This window comes from Spea bombifrons, chromosome 1 (genome assembly GCF_027358695.1).
Source record: "Spea bombifrons isolate aSpeBom1 chromosome 1, aSpeBom1.2.pri, whole genome shotgun sequence".
In the NCBI taxonomy this organism is placed as follows: domain Eukaryota; kingdom Metazoa; phylum Chordata; class Amphibia; order Anura; family Pelobatidae; genus Spea; species Spea bombifrons.
This window is the reverse complement of record NC_071087.1, coordinates 81,118,528-81,142,692: the sequence shown is the minus strand read 5'-3', so window position 1 is coordinate 81,142,692 and position 24,165 is coordinate 81,118,528. Positions and strand designations below refer to the sequence as shown.

At 42.4% G+C, this 24,165-nt stretch overlaps 1 protein-coding gene across 2 annotated transcripts; it reads right to left on the bottom strand.

Annotated features, from left to right (window-relative positions):
- Window positions 1-14,458: 14,458 nt before the first annotated feature.
- NCLN (nicalin) lies at window positions 14,459-23,824 on the bottom strand. 2 transcript variants are annotated; one of them, XM_053465392.1, is made up of 16 exons: window positions 23,511-23,824; window positions 22,730-22,920; window positions 21,670-21,814; window positions 21,433-21,527; window positions 20,821-20,901; window positions 20,217-20,320; window positions 19,893-19,981; window positions 19,186-19,325; window positions 18,572-18,750; window positions 17,527-17,614; window positions 17,415-17,453; window positions 16,918-17,081; window positions 16,774-16,827; window positions 16,596-16,674; window positions 16,090-16,131; window positions 14,459-15,295 (listed from the first exon to the last, which is right to left on the bottom strand). In XM_053465392.1, exons 1-16 carry the CDS (start codon window positions 23,683-23,685, stop codon window positions 15,236-15,238), a joined length of 1,725 nt encoding a protein of 574 aa, XP_053321367.1. In that variant the 5' UTR covers window positions 23,686-23,824; the 3' UTR covers window positions 14,459-15,235. The 2 variants fall into 2 exon arrangements, with proteins under 2 accessions (XP_053321367.1, XP_053321375.1); XM_053465400.1 differs by lacking the exon at window positions 16,090-16,131.
- Between the last annotated feature and the right edge of the window lie 341 nt (window positions 23,825-24,165).

The window sequence follows — 24,165 nt, the reverse complement described above, 5'->3', positions numbered from 1 at the left end:
CCCATTTATGCCTTGTACCTCCCTATATGCCACTGTGCACCCTGATATGCCACTCCGCCCCACATAAATGGCCTACACACACCACCCTGAAATTCATTATACTCCCTGATTCACCACTCTGCCTCCCCCAGATATGCCACTCTGAAATTCATTATACCCCCCATACACCACTCTACCTCCCCCTATACACCACTCTAATTCCCCTAGATATGCCACTCTGCCTCCCTGAAATTCATTACACCCCCATACACCACTCTGCTACCCTGAAATTCATTATACCACCCCATACACCACTTTAACTCACCCATAAACCACTCTGCCTCCTCCCCCTCCCATACACCACTCTGCCTCCTCCCCCTCCCATACACCACTCTGCCTCTCTCCCCCTCCCATACACCACTCTGCCTCTCTCCCCCTTCCATACATCACTCTGCCTCCTCCCCCTGTTATTGTGTGAGTTAGCCCTTCTCTTAAGACCCCCTGTAGGTATGACTAGGTGTCACTGCTGCATACCTAATTATCAATTACACAACAGGTATCTGTTAATCCTGTAAGATCCTGTTATCTCTGTGTCTTAGCCATTGTCTGTCTCAAGCCAATTATATGCCTATCATCATTCCATGTCTACATCCCCAATTAATGTAATTATTTATGTCTCATGTCATTCTGTCCTTCCCCGGATATTGTGTTGCAGGATTTGATCTAATTACTTCCTTCCTGACATGGTAATTAGATCCTGTGATATTTGTCTTGCCCATTTTCTTACTTGTATATATAGTTCTGTATTTGGTTTAAATAAAGTAGTTCCTGTTTTACCTCACTACGAGTGAGGTAAACCTTGGTGCTGCCCTTATCAGGGCGGTAGAGCGCTGTATTGCTATACTTCTGTATACTACAGTGCCACTGAGGTTCCTGAGGGGCTGTATTTCCTGCTGTCGTCAGCAATATTTCATGATCCAAGTCTTGTATGTCCGGTGACTATGGGCAGAAGGAAACAAATGTAGAAGAAGCCAACTTTGGGGTCAGTTGGCACGAGCCTTCCACCTGTTGCCTGATGTTGGGCGGCAGTCCTTTTATGGTTTTCTTGAGTGTTTTGGTGTAGGTGTTTGTGGGGTCCTCCTGAAGTTGGACATAGTGTCCATCATCAGAGAGTTGTCTGTGTGCTTCTTTTATGTAATCCTCAATGTCCATAATAACCCAGCACCTCCCTTGTCTGCTGGTTTAATTGTAATTGGGATAGTTTCGCACCCAGAGGGAGAGAAAAATAAGGGAAGTCAAGCTAATCTGCCGGTTTAATACCCTACTTTGGTGAATGAGTGAGTATTTAGGGGCAGAAATTGGACAGGTAGGCTGTTAAGGGGGGCAGAGGTAGCGCGGATACCACAATGTCCTGCTACGGGAGACGCATGGAACTGGGGCGAGTAATGGTCTAACGAACTGAGGCTGAACGAACAGGCGTTGGCTTGGAACTTGAAGTGACGTGGATTGTGGGTATTGAGAACCGCCAATCAGTCAGGATATATTGGTATTGATGGTTTCTATGATGAGATCTCTGGGAATGATAGGTTCGTTGGTGATTCCTACATCAGAGTCCTCAAATTGGCGGGAGAGGGCATCTGCTTTCACATTCTTTGGCCCAGGACGATACAATACGTGATTCTGAAGTTGAAGTGGGAGAAGAATAATTCCCACCGAGCTATCTTCGCAGAGGAATGAGATAAGAACCCAGATAAGTATTTAAGAAGCTTGAACATCACAATATTTTTGTGAGTGTATCTATTGGCCTTTTTCAAAACCTTGAGTTGTATAACGGGTACACTATCATTGTTTTTTGTCTTTTTGTTTCTCTATCGGAATATCACAATCGGTTCATATGAGCGCCCCAAGGTGGTCTTGGAATAAATCAAGATGTCGTCAAGATAAGCTATCACATGAGACATGAGAGATTGATGGCCAAAGGAACCCCTTCTGGATATTCTCCTAGATGAATTGAGCGAGAGCACGGTTCTCTGGTTCAGACAAGGGATACATTCTTCCAGAGAGTGGTGAAGTACCAGGAAGAAGTTGGATGGCACAGTCATACGGATGGTGTGGTGGTAACCTCTCAGCCCTCTATTTAGAAAAGACATCTAGGAAGTCATGATAATGCAGGGGAACGAGTAATCGTGGAATTCTGTCCTGGGGACTCGAGTACTGTGTGGGCGGCACGGTAACTCTGGAGGCATGAGGTTTGGCAGGAGGCACCCCATGCAGAAATCTGTCTTGCTTCCCAGTCAATAGTAGGGTTATGTAGAGACAGCCAAGGTAGCCCCAAAATCAATGGTATGTGAAGACTGTATAGAACGTCGAGAGAAATGGACTCCACGTGAAGAACTCCTATGGTCATCTGGATATACCCATGCTCCTAGCCCAAGCGGAGTCAATAAAGTTCCTGGCTGTGCTGGAATCTATGAAAGCTTGTGTGGCCACTTGGGGACTGTCCACTGGAGAGTAGCAGGAACTAAAAGTCTGTTTTGAACGGAAGGTGTGATAGAAGAAATGCTCAGTGGACCACCTCTGAATTCCACTAAGCCTTGGCGTTTCCCTGCTTCCGGGAGCAGAATATAACTCTGTGGCCCCTCGGACCACAGTATAGGCACAGTCCTAATACCCAGCTGCATCTCTTCTCCTCCTCGGACAGATGTAGAATGGGGCCGATCTCCATGGGTTCCTCTGCAGAAGCAGCAGCGTTATCAGGAGAAGATGGCGAGTATACAGAAGGCCGAAAGGGACAAGGTCTCCCCTCTCTATCTCTCTCCTGCTTACGTTCTTGGCCTTGGGCATCCAATTTGAGACAAAGGGCAATAAGATCATCTAAATTCTCAGGAAGGTTCCAGTTAGTCAGGGCATCCTTCAGATGGTCGTTAAGTTCTTCTGCCTTGCTGTAAGTCCATAATAGACCCCTCGACATATCATCATGATGGCCCGGAGCGCCACAAAAAGCCCGAAAGGCAGAATTAAAAGTCAGCATTATCCAATAAAGGAGAGTTCTGCGCCAACAGCGGAGAGGCCCAGGCCAGAGCCTCTCCTCTTAATATGTTGATGATGAAGGCTACCTTGGTGGCATTAGAGGAGAAGGTCTGTGGTTGGGTCCTGAAGTGCAGCTAGCACTGATTGAGGAAAACTCTGCATTCAAGAGGGTTATCAGAAAACTTATCTGGCATAGGCATCTTGGGAGGATTCACAGGAGAGCTGGAGGTGGCAGAAGCCATGGCGGAGGTGGCCGGACAAGGAACTGGAGCAAACTGAGTAGTAAGGGCCCAGAAGAAGATCAGTCATGGAATCCAACTTATGTTCCAGGGCTAGCAAGTGAGAGGCATGGGAAGCCAAAATCTGGTCATGTCCTTCCTGTCAGGATGATAAACGCGAGATCCATGTGGGCCTGTCAAACTGTAACGGACCAGGCAGGGTAGCTGGGGATCCACAATGCAGAGCCTGAACACGAGCCAGAGCAGGCATGGGATACTGGTGCAGCAGTCCACAAATGAAGCCGAGGTCAAGGGCAGGAGAAGTTAGGATAACCGTATGACTAAGCCGAAGTCAAAACCGGGGCAACCGAGAAGCGAAGCTGGGGTCAAGGATTGAAGAAATCAGGATAAACGTGAGCCGAGAGTACAAGTTAAGAATCTCTTTGACAGGCAATCCATGGACAGCTAAAGTGCCCTTAAATAGCCCAGGCAGATAACCCCGCCTCCAGCTACTTGCAGGAAAAAAATCAACAAGTGGTACTGTCCCTTTAAGTCGTGGGTTGCGTATGTGCAGAATGTTGCTGGTCGGCCAATTTTCGGAGTGGCGCGCGCAAGAGCGATAGTCGCCGAGAAATGCTGGTCGGCCACAGTCGGCTGGTCTGACGTGGTACCTCGTGCTTAAATGCAGGTCCCCAATGAAGGGGCAGAATCCTTTGAGTCATCATGAGCTTCATCCATAATAGTAGGTCCATTTCGTCCCACCTCATCCCTGGATAAGCCGCTAACCTCTGTCTAAATTGCTTATCATAACTCCGTTCTTCCCCATAATGACTGCACCTCCTAACAGGAACCCTGCAAGCATAGCCACTGCAACTAGACCTCTACCTCCTTGGCTCCTGCTAAGCGACCTGCAGCGGCTGTGAAACTCCTGCCGGATGGCATGGACCTCCTATGGCACCTAGCACCACCTCACACCCAGCCCTCTGTGTAGGCTGCTGCCGTTGCTCCACTCAACATGCCTCCAGCAATACTGCAAGCTCTTCTCCGCTCCCCCCGCATGCTTGATGGATTGGCTCCTATCTTCCTGTCCTCCCGCCAGAGCACCTGGTCTCAAGCGCTCTGGAGGCCTAGTGTGCCTCGCCGGCCGACTTGGCTCCCTGGAAGTCGCCTCCTGTAACATTGGGCCTAACCGATGCCTCAGCCATTCCGCACCTCGCTCACGTGTAGCAGCCCTAATTCCATCCAGAAGTGCTTCAACTCAGGATCCACCTGCAAAACTTGACCTGCAAAACAAAGAAATAGCCTCCCAAGCCTGAAAATGTACCACACAAGATGGACAAAACCAGGTCTGGAAAACAGGTTAGTGAATACACAGACAAAATGTCTCACATATATATATATATATATATATATATATATATATATATATATATATATATATATAGATATATAACCCCCTTAACCCCACCCATAACACATTATACCCATGGAATCAAACTAACCCCTTAAGCCCACCTTATAGCTCTGTCAAGGCCCACATCACTAAGCTGCACTGTTCCATGGGCTACAAGAGTATTGAGTACAATTCTGAAGACCCATGTACAGATGTATGTTTCTTTACATTGGAATTCCAGACACATTAATACTACTGGAGAGTTCACACTGCTTACTGAAAACTAATTATTTTTGTTTGTTTGTTTGCATTCAATGTTTATTCATATAAAATAAGTTTCTATACAATAACAAGAAAATGTGTTACCAAAAGAAAGGTAAAAGAAAAAGTGAGAAATGGACCCGCACACAAAGTAGATAATCAGATATTAGACATGCTATTAATCCAAATGCAATACACTAGGAAAACTGAGAGGGGGTCCAGCTCCTCCATTTCACCAAAGTCACAAACTGAGAGCTGAGGCTGAGAGCACTATTTTCTTAAAGTTACCCTATGTACCTAGTCCGTATGAGCAGGGGTGAGTAGTTTTCTCCAGCAAAGGGCAATGAAAGACTTAGCTGCATTGATAATGCAAACAAATAAGGAACATTTAAATAGCATCCCAAAAGGGTAAAATCTTTTGTCATTCCCACCATATGTAGGAGAGCCGATCTCCCCACACCTCCAACACACTGCGAAACCTGCGGCAGCACAGAGCCTCAATTAAAGTTTTGTCTTGGAAGACATCATCCAGCGACCTCAAGTAATGCTTAACTTGGAACAACCTCAGTCTGGTTCGGGAAGGCCACACACCTCCACACCCTCAGAGTTGGTACCAAGGTTGGATGACGAACCATGGCCGATGGGACTGTGATGAGACCAATTCATTATAAAGCATAGAGAGGCAAGACCGAGGCAGCCAGCTCCAGTTGCAGCAAGGGGAGGCATAAAATCTCCCTGCAGGGACGAAGCTTAGTGCCACCTCAAACAAACTTGTGTGATTGACAAAATGGATTAAAAAAGGATTAAAAAATCCCCAGTGAATAACCAATTCCAAATCAATATAGGTTTAAAAAAAAATCTTAATTAGGGAGGGACAAAAATTCTGACCAAGAAAATACATTCTCAGGTAAGAATGTACTTTTCCTAGCTCAGTTCTGGTAGCATGGTAGGAGATATATCAAAGCTACAGGATGGGATCCAAAACCACAGACTGCAAGACTTTTCTTTCGAATGTAGCATCACTCGAAAAGGAGTCTATAGTGCTTAATAAATGTGTGCACACTCTTCCATACCGCTGCTCTGCAGATATGATCCATCGAAACCCTGGCTGCCTCTGCCCAAGTTGTCGAAAAAGCCCATGTGGAGTGAGCTGTAAGTACCTGGGGAGGTTCTTTCCCATCTGCCTTATAGGCAGGGAAAATAGAAAAAGTCTGAATATAAGACTACCCTATAAGAAAAAAGTTGTACTAGTAAATATTAATTCACATGTAAACTATTTTTTTCATATTTAATAAAAACTATTATTGAGCAAAATGCATTTTTTGTTTTTTATTTCCTTTTATTTGCCAACCTGCCCCCAGTTATGCACATCTGCCCCCATATGAAACTCTGCCCACCAGAAACACCTTATACCCCCTATATGCCACTCTGCTTCCCTGATATGCCTCTTGACCCCCTATTTGCCACTCTGCCCCCTCAAATATGCCTTATACCCCCTATATGCCACTCTCCCTCCGATATTCCTTTTAACCCCCTATATGACACTCTGCCTCCGATATTCCTTTTAACCCGCTATATGCCACTCTGCCTGCATAAAGCCCTTAAACCCCCCATATGCCACTATTACCCTCCCACGACTTACCAGTGTTTCCCTAGACTTGGTCCCGTGGTTCAGATTCCTTGGTGTGTAGCGGTGGCAGCGGAGGTTGTCTGTGTGCATCGCCAGAGAGGAGGATCCGGGTCCCCTGCAGCGCTGCGGGGGAATCTGGATCTTAGTCTTGTAGTCAGACCTCTATTTGAGGTCTGATTACAAAACGACCTTGAATATAAGACGATGGTTATTTTTCAGAGCAATCGAGCAAATACAGTAGTGAAAATAATCCATCGTACAATCGAAGTTCTGGAAACTGCTTACCCCTTTCTAGGTCCAGCGAGGGCCACACAGATTGGTTGATTTTCTCCAAGAAGAGGTTCTTTCTATGTAGATCTTTAAACATCAGTGTAGATCCAGAGAATGAAACTGTTGTTCTCTGTCATTTCTTGGATAATTGAAAATAGAAAAGGGAGAAATCTAAGGAATGAATTCAGGTACATAGAACAACTCTATCTTTATAGCTAAGAGGACCTGGATCTCATTGATTCTCTTGGCTGATGTCAAGGTTACTAGCAAAACCGTCTTGCAGGTGAGAAGTTTCAGAGGAAAGTTTGGAATGGAGCCTTAACTAAATTGTTAAGGACCAAATTCACATCCCAGGAAGGAATCAGATGTCTTCTTAAGGGTCGATGCCAGTAAGAAATGTTTGACCCAAGGATTAAGAGCCAAAATGGGGAACTCAATGCTGCCACATGAACTTTCAACGAGGCAGGAGAGAGACCGTCTTGAAATCCTTGCTGTAGAAATTCCAAAATATGGAAAACAGAGACTCCTTCAGGCTGAATTTGTCTCAAAGAACACCAACAGTTGAAGTAATTAGGTAACTTTCTTCCTGCTTTGCATCATCGCGCTGACGACTTTTTTAGAGAGAGGCCGAGTTTAATCATTCTGTCTCTTTCAAGAGCCAGACTGTCAGCTTCAGTTTCTGAATGGTCTACCTTCTTGTTGGTTGAAGAAGCCATGAGGTCTATCTCTGGTAAGCCCCACCTTTCCGAAATCACCTGAAAGTTTACCGGCCAGAAGCTGACAGATATTGTCCTCTGCCCAGTTTCATTTGGTCTGAAGAAGGTTTCCCAGAGGCAGACTTCTTGTACCTCCCTCACGGTTCAAGTATGTCACCACAGAACAGTTGTTGGATAGTACCTTTATTGTTTTACTACAAATCCTGTCCTGCCAGGTTGGAAGCGCTTTCCAAACCACCAGCGGTTCCAGAAAATTGATGTGAAAATGTGATTCGTTGAGAGACCACTGACCTTGTAGGAATTGTCCTTCATGTATGCATCCCTGCCCTGGCGACTGCCATCCATGTACGTGACAGACACATGGCTCAGTCGACTGAAGATCTTCCACAAACGTTATTCTGTGCAACCACCATCTCAGGGAGTATCTTGCTTTCATAAGAAGAACAAACTTAAATCGGTAACCGATCGGTCCCATAACCTGAGGATGAAGCACTGAAGAGGACGCATATGAAGCATTGCCCAATGGTTGAAAACTGCTGCAATAATTTAGGTGAACACTCTGGTGGCTTATGAGGGTCTGAAGGGTAGAGCCTGGAACTGTAGGTGGAGGATCCCTGCAGAAGAAGGAACTGCCACAATTTCTGAGATTTCTGTAGAATAGGTACATGAAGGCAGGCATCCATCTAATCTAGTGTTTCCATGAAATCTCCCTGAGAGAGAATCTCTACTGTTGACCTGATTGATTCCATCCTGAATATTCTGTAGACAATAAAGAGATTCAGGAACCTGAGATTTACTACCACGCAAAAACCTCCCAAGGATTTCAGGACCACAAAAACCAGAGCGTAGACACCTTTTCCCTCCTGACCCTGTGGTACTGGAACAAGTATGTGTTGTAACATGAATTCTTGTATCATCTTCTGTAAAGCAAACCTGGATCCGCCGGAGGATGATTCCAGAACTTTACAGGAGAAGTCCTGACAAACTCCACCCTGTAACCTCTGAAAAGGATTCCCAGAGTCCACCCATCCACCGTCACTGTGGCACATTCCTTAAGGATGTCCCGCAGTCTGCATCCCTCAGGAAAGAAACTGGCTTCATGCCTTACGCTCAGAGGCTTCCTCCTGGCTTTGAGCAGTCAGCTTGCCTAAAACTCTTGAGGAAACAAAATCTCGAGATATATGGTCTGCTGCCCCCTTATTGTCTCAGGACATCTACCTGCCCTGTACCTGCCGCAATATCTTCCTCCAGCTATTGTAACCAAATTCGGACAGACCTGGAGACCGAAGTAGCTGCCATGCCTGGCTTGAAAATTGCAGAGGAGGTTTCAATGGCTCCTTTGGCAGCATCATCTGCTTTTCTGTCCATGGAATCCAAAAAATGTGAGGAGTCCTCTAATAGAATAGCTGATTTCTTCGTGGCTCTAGTTACCGGCACATCGATCTTAAAATTTTTAGGAAAGGGAAAAAGTTTACAAACTCTTCTAAATATGGATAACTTTTTTTCTGCAATCTTTCATTGTTCTTAAATGACATTTTGTAGTGCTTCATGAACTGGAAACGTTCTCTGTTTTTTTACCGCACCCAAGAAGAAATGATTGTCCTGGGGTTTCTCTTCCTCCAACTCCTATGTAGCCAAAACTGCACCTACTAATTTGCCAATCTCATCAGCAGAGAAGAATTCTTCCAACAACTCCCCTTCTTCTCCAATCACTCTGAATCTGAGGAATATAGATCCTCACTTGTGAGTTTACTGGATGGGTGTCCTTTGGGCTGTGAGACCTCAACCGGAGCAATAGAGGTTAATATAGAAGGCGGGATTTATTCGAAAGAACTTTTCATCCAGTCTTTGAAGTCAGCAATCCCATCTTCCTTTGCTTTGATGCAGGAAGAGCATAACTTCCTGGAGGGGTCAGACAGGGTTGCCTTGCAATTCCTACAGGCGGTATGTCTGGTCTTAGGAAGCTTTTTAAGGACCCCCCAGAGTCTTAAGACAACTCAAGCTTGTCTAGAGACTTCATATCAGGCAAAGAGTAAAAACAAAAAGTGAAAAATATATCTTTTTATATATTCAGTATATACCAATGAATCAATATCTAGCCCTTAACTTACTTGGACAATGCAGAAAATTACCTCCTGGGGCTCAGCAGCAGGGAAACAGAGAGAGATAAAAAAAAAAAAACGATATCACCTGCAAGACGACAGAGAACAGGGCATCGCCTCTCTATGCTTCCTATGCTCAATCTTGTGGATGCTATAGGTTAATTTTTATAATAAACAACTTGATACCACCTTTTGAAGTTAACACTGCTTCATTTGAAACATGTTTTGAGTGAGAAATGATTGCTTTTATCATTTCTCCATTTTACTATAATAATATACAAAACTGAAATACACATTGGTAATGCAGTTACCACGGATTAAGGCGTTTATACTTTTTCAGCCACACCTTGTAGCTGGACTACTCGATGTATTTTCCCTTCACTTTAGCACCCCATGCTGGCATAAAACACACACAGCAGGTACAAGTTCCCCTCTCGTATCTTGCTGACACATTACATTTCTGTCTATATTCATTGTGTTTTTTCAGTTTATTGCACATGAAATATTAATCATTTGTGACTTTATTTTGCTAATTTCTATTATGTGTTCATATCTGTTGTTACATTTGATTTCTGTGATGGATCAATTTATTAATAAATATACTCACTGGCCACTTTATTAGGTACACCTCTTTAATTGCTTGTTAACACCAATAGCAAATCAGCCAATCGCATGGCAGCAACTCAATGCATTTAAGCATGTAGACAACTTTCTGAAATTCAAAGCGAGCATCAGAATGGGGAAGAAAGGGGATTTAAGTCACTCTAAACGTCGCATGGTTGTTGGTGCCAGATGGGCTGGTCTGAGTATTTCAGAAACTGCTGATCTACTGGGATTTTCATACACAGCCATCTCTAGGGTTTACAGAGAATGGTCCGAAAAAGAGAAAATATCCAGTGAGCTGCAGTTGTGTGGAGGAAAATGCCTTGTTGATGTCAGAGGTCAGAGGAGAATGGGCAGACTGGTTCGAGATGACAGAAAGGAAATAGTAACTCAAATAACCACTTGTTACAACCAAGGTATGCAGAATACCGTCTCTGAACGCACAACACATCGAGCCTTGAAGCAGATGGGCTACAGCAGCAGAAGACCACACCAGGTGTCATTCCTGTAAGCTAAGAACAGAAAACTGAGGCCACAACTTGCACAGGCTCACCCAAATTAAACAATTAAATATGGGAAGAACGTTGCCTGGACTGATGAGTCTCGATTCCAGCTGCGACATTCAGATGGCAGGGTCAGAATTTGCCGTAAATAACATGAAAGGATGGATCTGTCCTGCCTTGTATCAACGGTTCAGGCTGGTGGTGGGGGTGTAATGGTGTAGGGGACATTTTCTTGACACACTTTGGGCCCCTTAGTACCAATTGAGCATGTTGCAATTGTTGCTGACCATGTCCATCCCTTATGACCACAGTGTACCCATCTTCTGATGGCTACTTCCAGCAGGATAATGTACCATATCACAAACCTCACATCATGTCAACCTGGTTTCTTGAACATGACAATGAGTTCACTGCACTGCATTGGCCTTCACAGTCACCAGATCTCAATCCAATAGAGCACTTTTGGGATGTGGTGGATTGGGAGATTTGCATCATGGATGTGCAGCTGACAAATCTGCAGCAACTGCGCGATGCCCTCATGTCCATTGGGACCAAAATATCTGAGGAACGTAGAATGTAGAATGAAGGCAGTTCTGAAGGTAAAAGGGGGTCCAACTCGGTGCTAGCAAGGTGTACCTAATAAAGTGGCCAGTATATGTACCTATAGTTACTTTACTGTATATGCCGCTGAAAAAAACAAACACACCAGAAATATATAGTATACACATCAGGGCATTGCTGGGTCTCAAAAAGATTCAGGGGTAGAGCCCATAGCAATGATTTGCTAGCAATGGAGTCAGCTTTGCTATTTGCATTTCTAAATTAACAAAATTCTGATTTCTTTATTTCCAGCAACCTCTGTAAGATCTGCAACCTCACACATTTTCACACACACTCTCACATTTGCACAAACTTACACACTCACACCAACACACATGCACACATAGTCACTAACATGAACTTACACATATCCATGCTCACACACCCTTGGTCGCACACATTTACACATCCATGTTCACACACACACATACACACACACATCCGTGCTCTCACAGGCACATCTATGCTCACACAATTACACATACGGCACATGGTCATACACTTATGCATACATGCTCATAAATGTACACATACATGTTCATACAAAAATAATATACACATATGCTCAGACGCTAATGTATATACATACATACAGCTGGCGGCAGGTGTGTAGTCAGGTGATCGCTAGTTTGCCACATTTTTGGAGAACAGTACCACTGTAGCTGGTGTAGGCACAGAGGGTGACAGAATGGACAGAACTGCGGCAGGAGGTCAGTACAGTTATAGGTCCTTTCTACTTGCATGCTGAGGTTAGGGATCAGCTGCACACACCAGCTCACATGTTGGCAGGAAACCACTAGTGCAATGGATTGGACCACAGGTAGGCACAGCAGTAGAAATAGAACATGAGCAGTATTGTGAAAGTAGTTGAAGATGGGGACTTTGTGAGTTTCCATTGCGTGGCACATATAATACATCTGGTGGTAAGGGCAGCTGTTCCAACTGAGGGGCAGCGTAGGCTGTTGAAACTGATTGAAAAGTTTCACCGTAAGATTTCACCGCAGCTTGAACGCAAGCCAGTAGCTCAGGGACAAGCAAGGGAAGGCAGGTCTGCCCCACCACCGTCTACATAAAGATGTAGTCACCCACTGGAACTCCACCCTATGCATGATGTAGTGGATCCTAGAGAAACAACATGCTCTTCGCTCCATGACCTCCAAGTAGAACATTGGGGTGTCCAGCTAATGGGTCAAGAGGATGGGGATTTATGGGGCAGGGAGTGTCAGTCTTTAAGCTGGACATGTGTGACCGAGAATTCAAGCAAGAGCCCCTGTGGGCCAGCTCAACCTCTCCTTAACCTACCTGATCCAGAAAATGCATGTCTCCGTGGAATACGAGGTTTTTCTGGGCAACAATTTTCACCTGGAGGTAGAAATGTTGATCCCTAATAGCTTCACAGAGAAGAGTGGGTTTCTTGTCTATGTTTTGTCATCAAAACGGTAAACTTCTTTACTAAGCTCAGCAACACACAATACTTGTCTAATTGACAAGCTAGGCCACAAATTAAGAAATATTTCTGGTGGGATGCAATAACATCCAATGTTCAATACAGGCTCCTAACACTAGGGGCCACTAGACTACATAAGCATTCTAGAACATATAACAATACTACCGCACAGTCAGCCAGCATTGGGCAAAGATGAGCAACCTCTTGGCACTCAAAGGGAGTTTTAGTATCAGCATGGGGTGGAGAAGAGGAAGGGTATGTTGGATGCCGGAACCGTATTAAGGAAAATTACTGGGACCGCATTTAATATTGATTAACAGAGATTTAATTACAATTTTTATTTTCACTTTCCATTTGTGTATCAAGATAGACTGTCTAATCTATGTTTAAGTGTTGGCTTCCTAATTGATTTACCTTTGTTGTGCATTCACTACTGTTGTCTGTGTAGTCGGTTGCCATGCTGTTTTGTATTATGCTAATCTTTGTTTTCTGTGTATGCCATTTGCCCCTCCCCTGGTAAAGTGGCTATATATCCAGTCCCAATAAAGTGTGTTCTCTTGCATCCTATTGTATGGTTCTTTGGGAGACCTGTTCTCCAGAGGAGCACATTTACTCTGAGAATCGGAGCTGCTACCAAACGTGGAGCCAGCTTGTCAATCATCACCTCCCTAGGTTAATAAGGGGGTCCTGGGGCCCTCCTTTTCCTTTATGTTATTTATTGTTTTATGTAGCACCATTATATTCCACAGTACTCTAAAATGGGTAAACATGACAAACTGTAAAAAAACTAAACAAAAACATGAAAATTCGAGTTACAGAAACTCACATCACCTGCTTGCAACAGCTTAGTTTTTGCCAGTGCTAGTAGGAGTTGGGTTTAGCAAATTTGTAAGTAGCAAATGCAGCAAATCCAAATCTTTTTGCCAACTTGCAAGGAAGTATAACAACTTTCCTGTCAACTTTCTCTTTGGCAAACAAACCCCAAAGGTTTTTAAAAGCACACAGGTACAATTTAAAGAATAACAAGGTATACAGCAAGTGAATGTTGGAGGTTCTTCCGTTAATGGCCTTCCAGGAGAAAGCGGTGCCGCATCATGCAGTTGTAAGGTTCTCCAAGTGAGATGACCAAATAAAAAATGGCCATGCATAGCATTCAGCAAGACTGAAATGAGGTCACACTCACAGATTAATAGATGGGCATTCCAGAAAAAAGAAAAAAATTACGATGTCTGAAGGTTAAGGATTAAATGTTTTTCCTAATATAAAGGATTTCTTCTGCTGTTGTCTGATTATCTGTAAAATATACTATGGTATCCATTTTCAAATACTTATTTTCAATCAGAGTTCCTAGTTAGTAGCTGCACAACAGACACATACTAATATGAATTCTATATTGATTGTACTGGCTGTTTGCCATATACATTAATTGTTACAAAAAGATTCAGTCTGGTTGGCTCTTAATGTATGGGGGGGGGCACTTATACATAGACTCAAATTACTGAATAGACGTCTTTGCCCACGTGCCAACATGGAAAGTTACACTAACAATTGACAGCTATGTCTAAATGCTACTGTATGTTAAATGCCCTTCTTATTCATGAATAATGGATTATTTTTTAATGCTGCAATATATTAAAATGTTGTTGTGTAGCAGGATGACGGACATTAAAACTAGTTGTGTGCAATAACAAACCAGACACCAAGTATTCTAAGGTCACAAAATATATATGGAAATACATTTACTGGTCATGTCATAACACAAAATGCGCATTATGTATTTTAAATTGTGGCAATTTGGCATTTGCATGTTAAGGACTGGAGGGCACTGTAGCTTCCACAGCAACATCATCAACTGTCCAACATTTCTGTTCTCTCATTTCTAAGATCATGCAAAAGCTAAAGCTGTGCTACTTCAGTTAGATCTCCTTGGGCCTACCCCAACATGCCTAGGGTATGATGCGGTGCGCCCCCCCCCCCATACCTACCCAGGACTTGGAAATGAAAAATCCAGTTTCCTACTAAAAACTCCATCATAATATTTAATTTTGGTCTTTTATTTAATCAATTGTTCTATGCCCATGAACATTCATAAAATCTGATTTTAAATATAATTAAAACAAACTACTGGGAAATTCAGTGCATTATCACAAAAAAAAATAAAAAAAAAAATAGATGAGGGTCACTGGCATTATAAATACATAAACCCCATCCTGTCATCCTGAGTATACATCGAGAAGGGACCGCTCTCATAGGTAAAGAAGAGTGCCATGACACATGACCAGATGTGTGGCATTTCAACAAATCACTATTGTATGGAAAGTTTTGATGCAGCAGTTGAAAATCCATGCGAGGGATTGATGGGTCAGGATTCACATTTTCCCTCCTGGAGGGCTGAGGGCAATAACCGGAACACCTTCCCCTGCAGTATAAGGAGTGCCAGATCCCCAGCATCTGGGCAGCTTACTTAGAAATATAGGTTGAGCTTAGTGTTGTTTAGGCTTCCAGGAGAGTCTTTGCACAAACTTATAAAGGATGCCAAAGTTCTGGAAAGAGAGAAAACACAAAAGATTAAAAAGAGTGCTAATAATATACACATATGTATATATATCCCTATCGCAGACCTCCAAGAACATTCAGAACACAGAAAATATAAATACATTGATATAAAACAGTGTTGTCCAAGTAAGGAACATAAGATGGGAGTCTGGATTACTTTACAATAAACTTAATTTATTTACCTGGCAAGCAAGGGCATATAAAATAAGTGAATCAACATTTTATAAGATGAACATCTAATGTGTAACTATTGACATTTCAAACGCAAACTCCAAGCTCAACTAATTTTAAAATGTTATAGTAACGAACACTAGCAACACACTGTTCTTTTCTCTGGTCCCTGTGTGTTAGTTTGCTTAACACTCCCAATACTCCAGCTCCCTTGTTTTCTGAAGCAGTAAGGCATATTCATGACATATGTATCTCTGAAAACTTGCACCCTGGTGCCAGAAGCAGGGGTTCAGAGGGTGCCGTGTGAGCCCTGAGCACTCATGGTTTCCCTACATATTTTCATTGATCTCTCAGACTACCTGTCATCTGCCTCAGCTAAAATATAGTATTTACTGCTTGACAGATAACACACTTTAGTTTTCTTTGTACCAATTAAAATGGATATATTTACTACGTATTAAGTAAAGCTGAAGGATATAGGCATACATTTTCACCATAAATCCTAATTTACTATTTCCAATATCTACATTTTGTCAAGTGGGTAGCAGAGTAGCAATCCAAAAACTAAAGAGGGAAAAAAACAGACTTGACAGTGAACATCTCCAATTACCTGCTTTACAGCTACCACTTGTGTGACACTTTTTTGTGCAAGCTTGTAATAAAACAAACAAAAGAATCAAAATCAAAACAAAACGAACTCAGCATATTTTTCATGGGAATGGACCTTAAACGTTTAATATTAATATGCTGGCGGGCTGGAACCTAGTATAAACATCTCTCTTTTAACAGCTCTAACCTAAAGCATGACTCACTGGTCAGCAATGAGTAAATCCACGCTTGTTTGGAATAAAGGGATTTTAATCCTTGGAGTGCCACACGAATGAGCAAAGTATGTTACACACACTGCATATCTATGGTATATAGTTTAGTTCTTTAGATGGTAGCAGGGGACAGCTAATATGAAAAGGCCCTAAACCCTCGTGTGCTATATGTGAAGATAGCTGTCTTAAAATGATACACAAAAGATTAAATGAAAGGCATATCACTAAATATGAACGCATGCAGTGTGACATATCAGGTGATGCCGCGGGTGCCAAATGCTCTCTCCTTACATACCTGAACAGCTACATAGGACAGAGCCAGGTATGCAGCAATGCACACAGCTAAGAGGAGGTCAAATATGGCTGGCTTAACTCTGTAATGAGAAAATGTAAGTCATACAGTTGGAATACATAATTCAAAGACAATTTCATAAAGTTAGCGTACAAAAAGGGAAGTAGCCGGCTAAACTTACCGATATGCATTCATTGTCTGCTTTAACTGATCATAAAACACAAACTCTGGATCTCTGTAGAAAAAGAGTTGTATTAACACATGGCAGGTCCATAAAGTATTTATACATTAACAGTTTCCCGGGAGAATTTCCTCTCCATCTTACCGTTTATCTGCTTTTACATGATAAAGTTTTACATCTTTCAGGTAACGGCTCATGTAGTATTCCAAGGTGCTGAGCAAACTACTGTCCTTATCCACAAGCTGGGCAGCACGGGGTTGGCTAGTCAGCCATTGCATTACTGCATCCAGATGTTCCCTCTGGACTTGCTGCAGAAAAAGTAAAAAGTGTAACTGCACAATGTACTCATACCCACTGACAGTAGATCTTTACTGTTACTAACGGCATCAAATATTTGGTTTAAAAATAAGGTGTGAAGCAGAGACCACCTACGGCTCTATCTGGTTGTCTTCAAATCTTTGCTGGCTTTTCAGTGGAGATGGTGATTACAGACACATGAATGCAACTATTATTATTATTATTATTATTATTATCATCATCTTTTATTTATATAGCGCCAACAGTTTAACAGCAGCGCTTAACTATCTGAAATCAGCATGAAAGTGCAGCCACTCTCACATTCACCCCTTTTAATATCTTACCATCTGCTGAGTGAAGATCTCCATGTCAGATGGGGCACCCTGTGATAAGAGCATATATTTTAATATCAGGAGAACACCAGGTACAAATGAATAAATAAAAACCAAAACATACCTTCTCGGTCAGATTATAAATGACACGAGTTAGTGCCTCTGCGATAATACGAGTGTTTCTAGTCAGAACTTGGGTGTCTACTTTCCACCTGCAGAAATGAGAAGGAGCTTAAAACAGTGGTATTTAAAAGGGACAATTCCCTTTGAACTTTCATAAGCATTTGTTACCAGGAAGAAACGTAATCACCTCTAGGGGAAGATGCACAGCTACAGCAAACCATTTTTTGGCTGGTTGACTTTGACTTATGCATCCGTATTCGGGCAAAAGCGAAAACGAACATGAAGAGTTTTTATGTTCGTCCCGAAGAAACAAAGAAGCGGAGATATCAGCAGTAAAACGTACAAGAATCTTCGTCTACTAATCTCCCTGGTCCCTTCCCCATCTAGCCTACCGTATCTGCGCAGCATCGCAGGGTTTGACGGAAGCGGAAATCCATAGGTTCGCCGTCAGGGGCCGTGCGATCAACTCTATTGGTCGCCAGCAGGGGGCTCGTCTGGCATCAAGCAATTGGTTGATGCCAGAGGAGGACCCTGCAGGCGACCAATAGGCTCACTCTCACAGCCTTTTTAACTCCCGACGGCAAACCTACGGATTTCCACTCCCATTTACCCCTGCGTTCACCGTCAGGGGTTAACTTGGGGCAACGTGGTCTCTGCTGGCCAAGTTGCTGGACCAGGATTTTAAAAGTCTGTATGAGCGACTTTATGCTCGTACGGACATTTAAATGTTTGTATTGGAGGTACCCACTGTACCTCCAATACAAACCAATGCTGACCTGGCTGGTGGGGAGTATAGTGCACATGCTCTGAGGCAAGCAATAAGCATGTTAGGCTAAACACATCTCACGGAAGCGATGCTGAGAATCACTCCACAAATGTGCAAGAGGGATGAAATGATAATTTAAAGGGTACACACTCAGCTATCATATCCACTAACTAGTCGCAAACAAATCTGAACAATTGTGGATCTTCAACATCTACTACAAAAGCTAGGACTTTAAAATACTACACGAAACCAAGCAAGATTAGAACTTGTTGTGACTTACCTTAGATCTAGCATGCTATTGCGGTGACCGTTTCGGTGGCTATCCACATGAGAGAAAGTGAAGGCTGGCAAACGGCGTATGGCAAAACGTTCATGTTCCCATGCCAGCATATCATCTGCTAGATTGATTTTCTTGTGAACCATGGAGAACTTCACTTCTGGAAACTGGCTGGCAATCACCTATAGCGCAAAGGAAGGAAAAATAAAAGATAACATTAACTAATAATACCCTCACAGGCTGTGTGGAATAGGATCTCATCAGGTTGAGCAGGACAGAACAGAATAAAAGAATAGGATGGTAGGAGATTAAGAACAATGTGTAATTTATCAATAGGTCCCTCAAGGTGATATTTTTCCAAAGCCAACAACATATGCTAACCCTGGAATGGTGCTGGGTGGGTAATGAAGGCCCCATTTAGGGAAATATAAAAGATGACCAAAAAATAAATATTCAATCATGCCAGTAAGGTAATGAAACTGGGAATTAGCATGAGTAGCACAAGATTATAGTGATACAAACTCAGCATGCACATAATACTGCCATTTTTCAACAAAGGAAAATATCAATTGACAAGCTCTATACAATATGACATATTTGCTGGTGTCATCTACTACCATATCCAGTTCCTTTAGGAAAGCATGCTGCAAGGTTCCCTCTCTTGGCGGTTTTGAAACATGAAGGTGCAGATTGTCCCCAGCCCCTAAGGTATCTAAGCACAACACGAAGGCCACATTGTCTTGCAGAAGGCTGGAATCTAAAAGTATTGAGAGTTACATTAGAAGAGTTTGGTCCATATCATTTCCCTGAGATCCAAGCTCCTTACACTGAATTGACTTTTATGCCACCCCGCCATCTAACAATTTTTGCACAATATGGATGTAGGACAGCTGCATATTAACCATTTTTATGTGTTCTAGTTGCCGTAGCCCAATCCTCTAAAACACCTCAAAACTCAAATACTAGAATGGATTTGTCTTATTCGACCATTCAGACACACTGAAAAATGAAGACATTCTACGGAAGAACAGATTTCATTAGAATCGGCATAAAGGATATGATCATTCGCTAAATGAGATAAAACTACTTGGTTTTTGTGTGAATGATAACCTATTTCAATGTATATTTTATAGTAAAAGGAGATACATTTTTTTGCTGGGACTTAACATTTAATTCTAACATTTCAATCATATTGTTATTCTTCTATGCCTGCTATAGTCATTTCTGCTTAGTGCTTTAGCTTTAAAGCAAAAAAAAAATAATCCATGTAATATATTGCTCCCACCTTCTACAAACACTCATTACATCCTTTACCCCAATTTACCTGTGTGGTCAAGATGATCCTCAAGCCACCTCTTGGTTCCTTGATAATTGAACTTTCCTCCTCCTGATGCAAAGAACAGCAGATTGTATCTATACAGAGGGATAGACAACAAGGATTTAAGTTTTATGACAATAATCTAAAATAAAAATGTATGACATGTATGGCGTTAAACAAAATCTACAAAAGATGACAATCCGAGGAGATATGTAACATGTTTTTGTTTGCCTCCAGGTAATTCTCCTTTTCTCTTAAGACATATGTATGGCGAAACTTGTTTACTGAATTGTGCAAGAAAAGGGAGGTTTTACGGTGTGGCAGACTCACCCAGCATGTGTGCGCTTGTAAGTATAAAGACGAGAGAAGAGCCGTGCCAGCTCCAAAAGAATAGCCAATCCACTGCCATTAGAATCTGCCCCATATGACAGCCACTATAGAGACAGAAGAGTATGTTTTTGTTACATAAAAAAAAAAACAAAAACAAAAACTGAAGGCAGAGCCCAGAACGTGTAACAACTTCCTACAAACAGGAGAATTACAATGTAATCTTGGAGGACAAAAGAATGCTACAGTTATTATTACATTAGATAATCATGATGCACAACCAATGTTTTCAATTATAAATTATGTCACATGCGACAGCTCCCCTTCACCTTACTTTGAAATATAAAACAGATTGTCATTTAGATTTTCTTTATATTTATTAATTGCCCCTATGAGAGAAACCAAACTTTTGGAGCTGTATATCCTTGAAGACTGAGAGGCAGACAGACATGAAATCAAACTGGAAATAGACATATAGATAAAGCTGCACTCAGCATGACATAACACTCAAACTACTAGGTGCATGGCATGCAGTATAATAATCAATAAGCGTTGTAAAACAGCAGGGTAATAACTGGTTATTTCAGTATTTTAAAGTCACACTTACAGGAGCAACACTAAAAGAATCATAATGGGCAACAATGGCGATGGTAGGGAGGTCTTCTGCACCAAGTCCAGTCAGACGCCCCTAGGCGACACAGAGGGAATAAAATTAGTCAGTTAAATAAGGTAACACTCTCAACATGATGTATACATATCGTTCACTCATAATGCTTGCACAAGTATATCCTTTAGCAACCTCACCTAACACAGGCTGTGAGATGGTATAGATACACTATAAACATCTGAAACAAGGTATGTCTTGTACTTATGTTTATTTTAGTAAATTCCATAAATCAAAAGTATATACACATGATTACATGGAGTTCACATAAAATTCTAAACTATTCAAAATGTAGCATTTCATTTATTAAAGTAGCCATAGTCAGAGAATAACTTGGGGTACTTTAGCAAGAACATACTTACTCTTTATAGGTTAGCCAGTTCACCAACGTAAAGCATATAACTAAGCACATTTTTACAGTTTATTTCCGTACATTAGTCAAAGGAAAAGTTATAATACCAATTACTCTTATATAGAAAGGCTATTTCCTATTATAGTTTGTGCAAACACAAGACACTAATAACTGAGAACAGCACATCAGTATTAGACACTCACCTCGACGCTGCTTACCAGCCAATCACTGACTGCCTTACTTTGAGCTCCACTAGTTACCATCTGGAAACCATTGGCTGTGGCTGTGTGAAGGAGCACTGCACAAGAGTTTAATTAAAGTGTTAGTGATTATTGCACACTAATTATTAACAGCATTTACCCATGATCCCACCTACAGCCTTTTTACATCTCATCATACTACTTTACTCAAAGTAGAACTAGTATCAGTACTACACTTACCTTCGGCTGCAGATGAAGTTCCCTGATTGGCAGAGGCAGCGAGTGTCTGCTCATATATAGAGATGAGCTCTGCATCTTCAACAGCAAAGTAGACAGGTACCTGTGTCTCCATAGACAGCATCTCTGGTTCAATATCCATGAATTGCTGACACAGTAGGAAAAAGAATTGGTATTAGGGCAATTATTTCATATGTATACCAAGATTTCCTATATAGCATATGTCACAGAACCCTCTATCTTTGGGGCCCCTGGAGAGGCCTGGAAGCCAGCCACCTCCCTACCAACAATGGGCCCTGGCTTTGTAAAGACTTCTGTGTGTAGGTACAGGGGGGTCAGTTTCTACCGATTTTCTCCCTGGTACAGGTTTAACCATATTTCCTAAATATTAGAGACTGAGGAGCACTGATTTTGATTTGGGATTGGTCCTGTATTTTGCCAACACAGATGATGTTTTACAATTATTTATTGTATATTATAAATTTTGCCTGTAACTCCCCATGTTTTCAGCCACCCCCAGAAGTATATTGTCTCATCACGTGCTGAGGGGATTACAGTGTTACAGATAGCCAGCATATGCAACCAGGGATAAGCCATTGTTTCAGTTAATCTGTTTAATGTCTGAAACCCCCCCTCCCCCATGGTGCACTAATGTGTTTAAATCAGTCTTTCCCCGTCCTTCCCTCCCCCATGGTATACCACTATGTTGAAAATGAATTTATGTTGGTATAAAAACCCTTTGTATCACTCTGAATAAAGAGTTCTTGTACTTCACCCTGCATTAAGCTTTGGCTAGTGATTTGGGTGACTGTAGAGTCGGTGCTTTGGAGTGTGCTCTTATAACAATTCTTGTAAGAGCTAGGAAGCAGCTATTGATGGAGGTACCCAGTCTGGGTACAGGGCGTCCCGTCACAGCATATCTTATAAAAAATACAGCAGTAAAACACGTGATTTCCTGAACTGCATAGATAGTACACAGTTATTCCTCAGCTTATACATACACACACGCTTGCAAAACAGACCTGAAAGTGGACCATATCTAGATATACTAGAGTATTTTTACCTGAACAATCTCTTGTGGAAGAGCTGCCATATCTTGGGGCAAGATAATGACCACAGCTCCCGCTGACTGCCGTAAGGCTTTTTGGTACTGCTCAAAGGAGAAATCTGCCAGGCGCATAAGCACACATCGTCGACTCAGCACATCTGCCTCGGCTGTGCGTGCCTCTGTGTTGAGCACTGCACTTCGGGTTCCTATATGTAAAGAAAGGCTGAAGCTGACATTTCCGGCACATATTTCCCCCCTAAGGTTGCCTAATACACAGGTTATTTTTGTAATGAAGATTGCTAGAACATCATTTTAAAATGTTAAATTACATATTAGCCAATTTGTAGAGAGTCTCACAGAGAAAACACATAATAGAACAAGGCAATGCTGGGAATGACTAATACGATTAGTATAATAGAGCGGAGGGGAAAAGAACTGACACTAGCAGACATAGCAATTCATGGCATGATCGTAAATCATTGGTGCTTCTACTATGCCATTCAGACAGATGTACATTTAGTCTCTCTAAAGACAACCTCAAACAGAATGACCGCATTTATTTGACCATCTGAAATCATAATTGCAACGTGTGCCAGTTATGGGGCAAATCGTCTCTCTCCCATCAAACCCACACTCTCCAGAACTGGATTATTTAACATTCTTCCATGCATGTCATTTAGACAGATCTGTATAAGTACTGTATGTCATTTAGACAGATCTGTATAAGTACATCAACGACCACGGCTGCCATCGGATGTGCACGTGTAATATGATGAAGGAGCAAAAGTCTACTAACCGTAGCTCTGTCCCTGCAGGTCATATTGCTGCATACGGTACACTGTGAACTCATGGGCCGCCTCGGCCTGTAGCGGGGACACAAGAAGCAGCACTGCTGGAATGAAAACGATGAACGTGAGGGGAAACGATGCCTTAAGCATGTTATCAAACACCTCTCCTGCCTCTTCCAACATCTTGACTACCGGAAATCTCCGCTGCCTAATACCACTAGAAGAACAGGCCCGAATACATTCACAGCAGGCGGAGTACTAATGCAGTGACAAGGCCGTATGAAAGTACTGCTTTCACGGCAATGGGGAGCAATCAGGCACTCAACGGACACCTAAGAAAGACTTGGGTTCACGTCAAGGACACCAAATCAGCAGTCGTTCAGGCGCTCCGCAGTCGCCTAAAGGGTCTTGCAGACGCTTCATGAGCTTCTGTAAGCTGTGCGTAAGCTGCTATGTTGTTTCACCTGTACAGGACCCGTAACTGTGGAAGCCATCTTACAACACCCGCCAATTGTTATATCGCTCTTAAAGGGAGGCTTGTATAGCAATAACTCAGTTCAGGGACCCAGATAGTAACTGTGTAATTGTTTTTGGTAGAAGTAGCACCCTGCAAACAATTTACGAGCTTATGGATTTGCATGTCTCAAGTCATGAAGGGAAAAT

What these genes read in the sequence shown, in the direction of transcription:
- NCLN (XM_053465392.1), bottom strand. Translation starts at nt 23,685, where the DNA reads ATGTTGGAAGAGGCAGGAGAGGTGTTTGATAACATGCTTAAGGCATCG. An exon ending in CCTGCAGGGACAGAGCTACG is followed by an intron (nt 22,921 to 23,510) that starts GTTAGTAGACTT and finishes CTTTACATATAG; the next exon opens with GAACCCGAAGTGCAGTGCTC. An exon ending in AACTTCATCTGCAGCCGAAG is followed by an intron (nt 21,528 to 21,669) that starts GTAAGTGTAGTA and finishes ACTCTTGTGCAG; the next exon opens with TGCTCCTTCACACAGCCACA.